This window comes from Crinia signifera, chromosome 19, assembly GCF_055691185.1.
Source record: "Crinia signifera chromosome 19, ASM5569118v1, whole genome shotgun sequence".
Classification (NCBI taxonomy): domain Eukaryota; kingdom Metazoa; phylum Chordata; class Amphibia; order Anura; family Myobatrachidae; genus Crinia; species Crinia signifera.
This window is the reverse complement of record NC_139226.1, coordinates 39,089,052-39,097,741: the sequence shown is the minus strand read 5'-3', so window position 1 is coordinate 39,097,741 and position 8,690 is coordinate 39,089,052. Positions and strand designations below refer to the sequence as shown.

Below are 8,690 nucleotides of genomic sequence, written 5' to 3'. Positions count from 1 at the left end.
TGATGGCAATCCTACATTACCAGGGAAGTCCAGGAACAGAGCATTTTCTCCCTCATGGAGAGGGTCAGGTAGGCAAGTATGGCTAATTGGGGAACGTCCTCCTGGTATGATGACGTGTGCTGGAAAAGTGAGTAGGAACAAAATAAAGTAAAAACTCCAGCCACCTTATTCATTCATTTTACTTTTGTTCCTTTTTAGTTCTTCATCACACATCATATCACATACTAATAATAAGTTCCCCACTCAGAGCAGCTATAATATATTCCCATAGCAGACATATAACCACAACCAAGGTGAGCGCTGAGTACAATCATGGTGGGCTGTGGGTTGGGCAGAATAACAAAATTACACATTGTCAATGCAGAACTAGTTTTAGTTGTTTAAATGGTCAGAGGTGTTGAGTACAATCGGTGGAAATGATTGTAATGGACACAAAGATTTCCTGAGTCTAGATCCTCAGAAAAAAAAAAAATCAATTGATCTTTTATCTGAGATTAATGTATTTATTTTTCAATGCATTCAGCCCCAACTTGATTCCGTCTTCACATTATATAAAAAATAACATGCAATTTCGATCACATAATGGAGGGTTGATCAGCTGGATTAAATGATACATTTCATATTTGAAGTGATTGCCTCTTTTATATCTGGATAGTGCACTAATGTTTCAACTTGACCAAGGGTGTATGATTGTTGGTAGGATGAGATGTCGTAAATTGTCAAGGTCTTATTTATCTTTATTGTAATGTATTGTAGTAGATATGTAACATAATAGATATGTTTCATATATCAGTGTACTTTGTTTCCTAGCACGGCGCCCATTGCATCGCATACCATAAGCCATACAATGGTATGCGATGCGATGTTACGCGATGGCAGCCGATGTTATACAAAATTTTAAATCATAGACCCTCGCATTGTATGCCATATACAATGGTATACGATTTTCAAATTGTATAAGCACTCTAATGGGTGTTTTCAATGTTAAATGGCCCCCCTATAAGATTATTCATTGTATAAGCACCGTAATGGGTGCTTACAATGTTAAAAGCACCCCCACACCACCCCCACTATCAACGCCAACCCGAAGCGTACCTTTTCATACCCCCACCATCCACGTCGTCGTGGAGTTGATTTTAGATAGCGCGGCGAGTGGACGCCGAATACATGTAAAGTAATACGCGTCCCCTCGTGGGGCTCGACGCGCTCACCACGCTTCGGGCTTGCCACACTATATTAAGTCAACTCCACGCCGACGTGGATAGTGTGTGTATGAAAAGGTACTGCCGCCCCTCGCGCGCTCGCCACGCTTCGGGTTGGCGTTGATAGTGGGGGTGCATTTAACATTGTAAGCACCCATTAGGGTGCTTATACAAAATAAAATCGCATCGCATGCGGGCATATGGCATGCGATGAAATACAATGCATAAGATGCCATACGACTGAATATCGTGGGCGCCGTGGTAGGACACAAGTACATCAGTATCTTAAAATCAATAAAAATGTAAATAAAAATAAACGTGACCAAGGGCATTCTACTGCTCATGTTGTATTAAATAGGTTGGAACCCCCGGGCAAGGCTGTCTCTATTGGTATCCACCCTGAGCGATGAGGTAAGTAAGTGGCTCACATCTTGTCCTGTGACACTCCGTTGACATGTCACCCAGCTAGTTGCGATTATGTCATCACTTAAGCCCCATACACACTAGACAATGTAGGGGCCGATTCAGGATTGCTCATAGTGATCCGAATTCTGCCTCTGCTCCGATGGTCGGGTTTTCCACATGCGCATTTCTGCACATGTGCAAACCCCGACAGCGAACAGCTTCGGTGAGTTACCCACCCGCAGGGCAGTTCGCTGCAGGGAGGGAGGGCCGGAGGCGGACACACGGCTGACCGAACCAAAGGAGCACCCAGCGTTGGGCGTTCCCCTGGGAACACGGGCAGGCCGATGCCTGCCGGGGACGGGTGGCTGATGTCAAAGGATGTCAGCCGCCTGTCCCGTTTTTGTCCTGGCGCTTGTAAATAAAAGTCAGTTGAGACTGACTTTTATTTGCGAAGGCAGGAGAAACCATTCGATGTTCGGCGACCATCGAATGTTTTCTCCTGCTAGCGGAGGCATGCAAGGGGATGTGTTCTCATACACATCCCACTGCTTATAGAGCGGTAATGAATTACCCCCATAGCCAATTATATTGTGCAGACACGCTGAACGATATCTTTAACGATATTGATCGGTGACATCATTGAGTCCCGTACTGAACATGCAGTCATTGACGATATAGTGAAGATTGAGCTGCACGTACAGACAATGGGGGGAGGGGGCATTAACGGCCCATGGGAGAGTGCATCATTAACGATATTGGGCATACACACTAAGCGATGTTACAAAAAGGCCAACTGTTCGCTGCTTAATCCAGTAGTGCTGTTAGACGGACAGCAAAAAATGTTGTCCACGTTCTTGGACTTACCTGCATAATGACCGCCATTGTACCAAGTCAATGGCATCCCTCATCCGAGCAAAACAAAGGGGCATGATAGATTGACAGATAATGCATAATATGCACAAGGTAGATGTAGACAAAGTCTCGACATGGCAATCGTCAACACATGAAAATGTCGACATTGTTGTTTTCACAATTTCTTTGCCCCCTCTTTTTTTTTACTTTTCATACCATCCACGTGGGCAACAATTCCGAGCGCAGATGTTGCAGAGCAAGGCGCCTGGCCTAAAGCACGAGGAGCGAAGTGGTGCAATAATTTGAGAGCCCACGTGCACAGGTGTCAACACTGACACCAAAAAAAGGGTTTGTTTTGCAAAAGGCCGTCTATTTATATTGTAGGAAGAGCTGGGCGGAACCCAAGCTCTTCCTTCAGTGTGATGCCATAGCAGGGGCACACCCACATCAGTAATGGCAAAAGCACTGCCCCTGCAACCCCTATACCCTGGCAGGGAAGGAGACTTGGGAGAGGCAGTGAGCACTAAAGAGTGACTGTGAACAGGGGCGTACCAAGATATTTGTGGGCCTCATAGCAAAAGTTTGTACGGGCCCCCTATTTAGCAACTGATGGTGATAAATGTATGTAAAACATATTACTTAGACGGTAAAGATGGGCCCCCTTCAACTCTGGGCCCAATGGCAGCCGCACCCCTTGCACCGTGAATGTGGCTGAGAAGGTAGCCAGGGGCTGCAAAGCTGCTAAGGAAGATCTGTACATGAATAGGGATCATAGCGCTAGGTGTACACATAACCAAAAAATGGAGGTGGTCATAGTGCTAGGCCATGCCCCTCTACCAGAGACCACACCAATCCCACCCTACACTAGTAATCATCAGTATATCATTATCATATTTATTACCCTCACCTAAATGGTTTACCTGGTCAATTAGGGGCCAGATACTAAGGGCCTTATTCTAGTTCACTCTTTCTGACAAATTCCTTCTTAGATGGACAAAACCATGTGCACTGCAGGTGGGGCAGATGTTACTTGTGCAGAGAGAATTAGATTTGGATGGGGTTTTACTTCAAAGTGAGATCTATATTGCAGTGTAAAAATAAAGCAGTCAGTATTTACCCTGCACAAAAACAAAATAACTCACCCAAATCTAATTCTCTCTGCACATTTTACATCTGCCCCCCTGCAGTGCACATGGTTTTGTCCATCTAAGAAGGATTTTGTCAGAAAGAGTGAACTAGAATAAGGCCCTAAATGTATGTTGATGTTGTGATTGGTTAGCAGACTGATGATGTATTAGCTTCTTTAGCCCTTGCCATTCAGTGTGAATCTTGTCTATGAGCGGGATGCACTAAAGGAAAAATGCGGTAAAACCCCAGTTATCGGGTTTTTACCACATTTTGGTATGCAGGAAAACCCACACGCTGCGTTTTTTCGCTGTGTGGACGATACCCCATAGAAGCCTATGGGCTTCGTACCACATCCGCCGCTGCCACCCCACACGGACACGCCCTCACCTGTGTCCGGGCAGCCTCCTGCTGTGCTGCCCGAACTAGTGAACTCCTCCTCCCTAGCCCCGTACATTGCTTTCCCAGGTGCAAGGAGGAGGAGGTGGAGCCCAGCCGCAGCAGCCAGGTAGGAGGAGGGGGGGAGCCACCGGAGACATGCTCACGCCCTGCCGGCTGCTTTGCAAAGGGCAGCTCTCATCACAAGAACTGCCCTTTGCGATACTAATTGCATATGTTAGAGCAGGCATGTCCAACGTTGGCCCTCCAGATGTTGTGAAACTACACATCCCAGCATGCTTTGCCACAGTTTTGCTATTAGAGAATGCTAAAAATATTGCAAAGCATGCTGGGATGTGTAATTTCACAACATCTGGAGGGCCAACGTTGGACATGCCTGTGTTAGAGCATATGCGACTAGTATCGCTGCGGTAGCTGGCGGAGGAGGATCGGTAAGGGGCTGCAGATGTTAGTGCATCCCACCCTATATGTTCTACCACATGATTTGGAGCCTTCGCAGGAAGTTGAGCTTTCTTCGAGATTGGCAGTAACAGTTCAGTAGTTAGAATGAGATTATTGAAATTCCATTTATTTTGGTACTTGTGTATTATCTGTGCGCCCGATATTTTTTCATCGCATGCTTAAGTAGTGACTTATCCAACTACGCATGGAGTTGATTTTATATAGTGTGGCGAGCGCAGCGAGCATCCGAGCCCGAAGCATGGCGAGCGCACGCGGATTAATTTACATGTATTCTGCGTCCCCACGCGGGGCTCGTTGTGCTCGCCACACTTCGGGCTCGCTGCGCTCGCCATACTATATAGAATCAACTCCATGCGTAGTTGGATAGTGGGGGTATGAAATCACCCATGGGTGACTATACAATTAAAAATCGGGTCTTTACAATGAAAAATCGCATCACATGAATTGTATGCCACTATATTGCATGCGATGCGATGCAATACAATGAAAAAATCGGGCGCCCAGATATTACACAAGTACCTTTATTTCTAATTCTGGTGAACTTTGTTAAATGACATTACCAAAGCCCCATCAACTCTAACCAACACTGGCCACGACCGATCTAGTTAACCATATCTGCCGCGGTCGGGGGTGGCCTATATTGTACGTACACACTGCGGCTGCTGATATAGTTCAGTGATGTCACCGGGGCCTGCTAAACATGCAGGTCATTAGGCTATGTAGCCAAATTGTCCTGTAAGTTCAGAAGACCTCAATCATCGTTAACGAAGCATTGGATCGCACATCGTTAGTGTGTCATATGTTATATGATTTTCCACAATATCATCTAATGTGCACATGCGATATGCATGTGCACATTAGATGATATTGTGGAAAATCATATAACATCAAACTTTGACCATATTGTGCAAGTGGAAAATGTGCACCGAATAAAAAAAAATATTTATGATTCAATGTCAGTATACCAAGAGGAACTGAACGATGGGTTAGAGAAGTATGAGAAAAATAAATAATAATTGGCCATTGGAGATGGTATCAACCTACTGTACATATATACTATACTATAGCTTCTTATCTTAAACCCTTATATAATAATCTTAAAAAAGCTGGCGTTTAGCCCAGCGAAACGCGTTGGTGTTTTCTCCTGTTCCATGACCACCACTACTGGACCTACCTGCTCATTGTTCTGACCACTTGGATCTTACAAATCATTGGTTGTCCTCCGGCTAAATCCCCCTGGAACATTTGGATATCGTCTGCTGTGAGGTAGTAGGTGGGCTACAAACAACAAGCCACTCCCTCAGGCAGCCCCCAGGACATTGCACTGTGAGGTTGAAGGTGGGCTGCAGCCATACATCAGCCAATCCCTCGTACAGTATTCAGGATCATTGCCGTGTGGACCCCATCCAAGATTGGGACTATTGCCTAACGTGGACAGTGCAGGTTACAATTGGTTCATTACTATTTATTATTTACAGGATCAGGAGACCCTTGCTGCTATTGCCATTAGGTGTTTATTGTTAATCATGTTTTATCAAAATTTATTTTTAAACTGCAGTTGATTCACCCATTTATTTGAGCACTGCTATCAATTCTTTGTTCTTTTTGTGTATTTTCAGGGGACTGACCATCCCTTTTTTAGCAGCTGCTTTTTAGGGAAACCACTCGTGAAACTAGCACTCTGGTTATCTCAACCAAGTGTTGAGATCACTTTTTTTCATATATAATAAATAAAGGACACAGACAAGACTTAAAGTGGTCCTGGAGAGGTGGTAGAGCTCCTTATTTATTTTTCATTTTTTTACAATGACCCCCCCCCCTTCATTAGGCAAAACTGTGGTCACACGATAGTAACTCCAATTAAAATTACAACACACAGTAGCACAATCATATACACATTACACTGCATGTAGTGCACTTGATTCATATGAAATCACACAGTAGTGCCCTTTATACACATAATGTCCACCTGCCTTTAACCCCCTCTCACCTGGTCTTCAGCAAACACAGAGCCTGCTCCTCTAAGTGGTTCTTCTTCACTTCAGTGGCGGCATAACATGACATCACCTACGACATGCCAGAAGAAGAAGCCGATGGGACAGGCTTTTCTGTTAGAATTACTGTTCAGGGCTTTGGTAGAGGTGGAACTCCGTTCCCCCTACCATTAGAGGTGGTGGAACTCCATTCCACCCCATTCCCCCTCACTTAAACCCCTGGACATGCATACAGTATGGCTTGGATAAAAAGGTCACAGCTTTTTATTCAAATTATGGGAACAACTGAAATGTCCCCCCTATTGATGTATCTATCATCGTGGGGGCTCACCGAACCTCCATAGGCAAGTCTGGATGTTAACCAAACAAGCAACGCCCAGGTTACCTTGCACGCAGGACAAACTCTCCAATGATTCAAGGGCAGGTTCCCCTCCATAAATGCATATGCCCAAAAAGCCACAAAAAGTCAGCGTTCTCCTGCCCTGTTGCGCCTCAACATACAAAAAGCAGTGACAATCAAGAACAATAAAAAACAGATTTTGGGCAAGCGGGACTCAGCAAAACTTCAAGAGAACATACAGCTTCTCCCCCACACCTATTTAAACTAACCTCCAATGGGCCCTCCTTCTGAACTATAATTGGCCCCTAAGAGTGACGCACAGGTCAATGCAAATGAAGCTATGCCTTGTGACCCTAGAAGTCTTAACCCCTCTTGTGCATAATCAACTTTTGCTTGTTCTTCTGTTCATTCAGAAGTGGGGACAGGTCAGCTGGAATTCCGATCCATTCCGGTAGAAAAGCATATTTAAACATGTGATGGAAATAATAACCTGGCAAAGTGTAGTTTGAAAGGTAGATGGTTTCACCTCTTACCAAGAATCCAACAAAAATACCAAATGTTCCTATGGTCATAATGGTGTGGTTACAATGTGCCAAGAGGGCAAAGTCACGTCCCTGGGAGGCTTCCTGGCCATCGCCAGCGAAGTGAACATCTAGTGAATTATTTATATTTTTCCTACACCACTTCATGTCATTACTGGTAACCACAAAGACAGGGTTTTCATACTTCCTTCGGAAATAGTCCATGGCTTTCTCCAAGTATCCTTTGTCTGCGACCACTCCTTTCTGAGTAACTGCCATGATATGTAGATTGTCTCCTCTACAAACATGAACCCCTACAAATGTGACATCTTTTCGGTCTCCTCTCACTTCGGCAAGGTAGTCATTAGACTCTTCTTTAATAAAGTCATGGAAAGTAAACTGTTGAAGAATCTCATCCCTTATGTGATGGTAAAAAGTGTATGACCATGGGTGACCATCTAAGTTAATATAGTCTCCATGAATGTTTCTGTATTTGTCAGACATCCTGTTGTGTAATAGGTAATGCCTCCATTTGATGCGATTAAAGACATCCTCATGAAGCATTGGCAATGTAATTTTAAAAATCTTTGCCAGCTCACTGTGCATTTTTGGCAAAATGTAAGCTTGATGACCATTGATCTTTGCAAGGGCATAAAGTGTTGCATACTCCCCCATACAGGTACCTAAATGCCCAATAGTATTCACAGTCCACATGCCGGTCTTCTTTTTTGTATTGCTGAATATAGGCGATACATCCTTCCCAACAAGTTTCTTTTGTAATAGATTATGATTTTCAGGGTCTCTAAGTAGTAACTTGATCATCTTAACATTTATATCGGCATATTTAATGTATGAACAAGTTATAATAAAGACAACAAGTAAATAAGCTCCCATGATCCAGAACATACAAGGACTCCTCTTTCCACGATTCTGAGCTAGAGATAAATGGAGAAAAAGGTTGATTAAGTATTTCTGTAAGAATAATTTAACAGACTAATATACTCTATGCTAATAATATATATATATATATATATATATATACACATACATACACACACAGTTGTGCTCATAAGTTTACATACCCTAGTAGAATTTAACGCTGGACAATATGAAACTTATTACTTGGATTTTTAAAACAATGTTCCTCCTATAAAATGTAACACAGATAGTCTCTCCAATAATTAGTATAGAACACGGCAGTGTACTACAGACCTTAATGATGTCACCTGTATGATCTTTGTGCCACTTTCAGATTTTTAGTGGTAGCCTCCCATGGTGAGGCAGAATGTTTAAACAGGGGGAATGGAGGAGCACTCTCTAGCCAGCAGCCGATTCCTCAATTTCTGTGTAGCATGTCAGGAGGAGTAGGATATCTCCTCACATGGAGATT

At 43.8% G+C, this 8,690-nt stretch overlaps 1 protein-coding gene across 1 annotated transcript; it reads right to left on the bottom strand.

The window, feature by feature from the left end:
- Window positions 1-7,141: 7,141 nt before the first annotated feature.
- LOC146041524 (galactoside alpha-(1,2)-fucosyltransferase 2-like) lies at window positions 7,142-8,122 on the bottom strand. Its single transcript, XM_083161486.1, has one exon. It carries the CDS (start codon window positions 8,120-8,122, stop codon window positions 7,142-7,144), a length of 981 nt encoding a protein of 326 aa, XP_083017612.1.
- Between the last annotated feature and the right edge of the window lie 568 nt (window positions 8,123-8,690).

What these genes read in the sequence shown, in the direction of transcription:
- LOC146041524 (XM_083161486.1), bottom strand. Translation starts at nt 8,122, where the DNA reads ATGATCAAGTTACTACTTAGAGACCCTGAAAATCATAATCTATTACAA.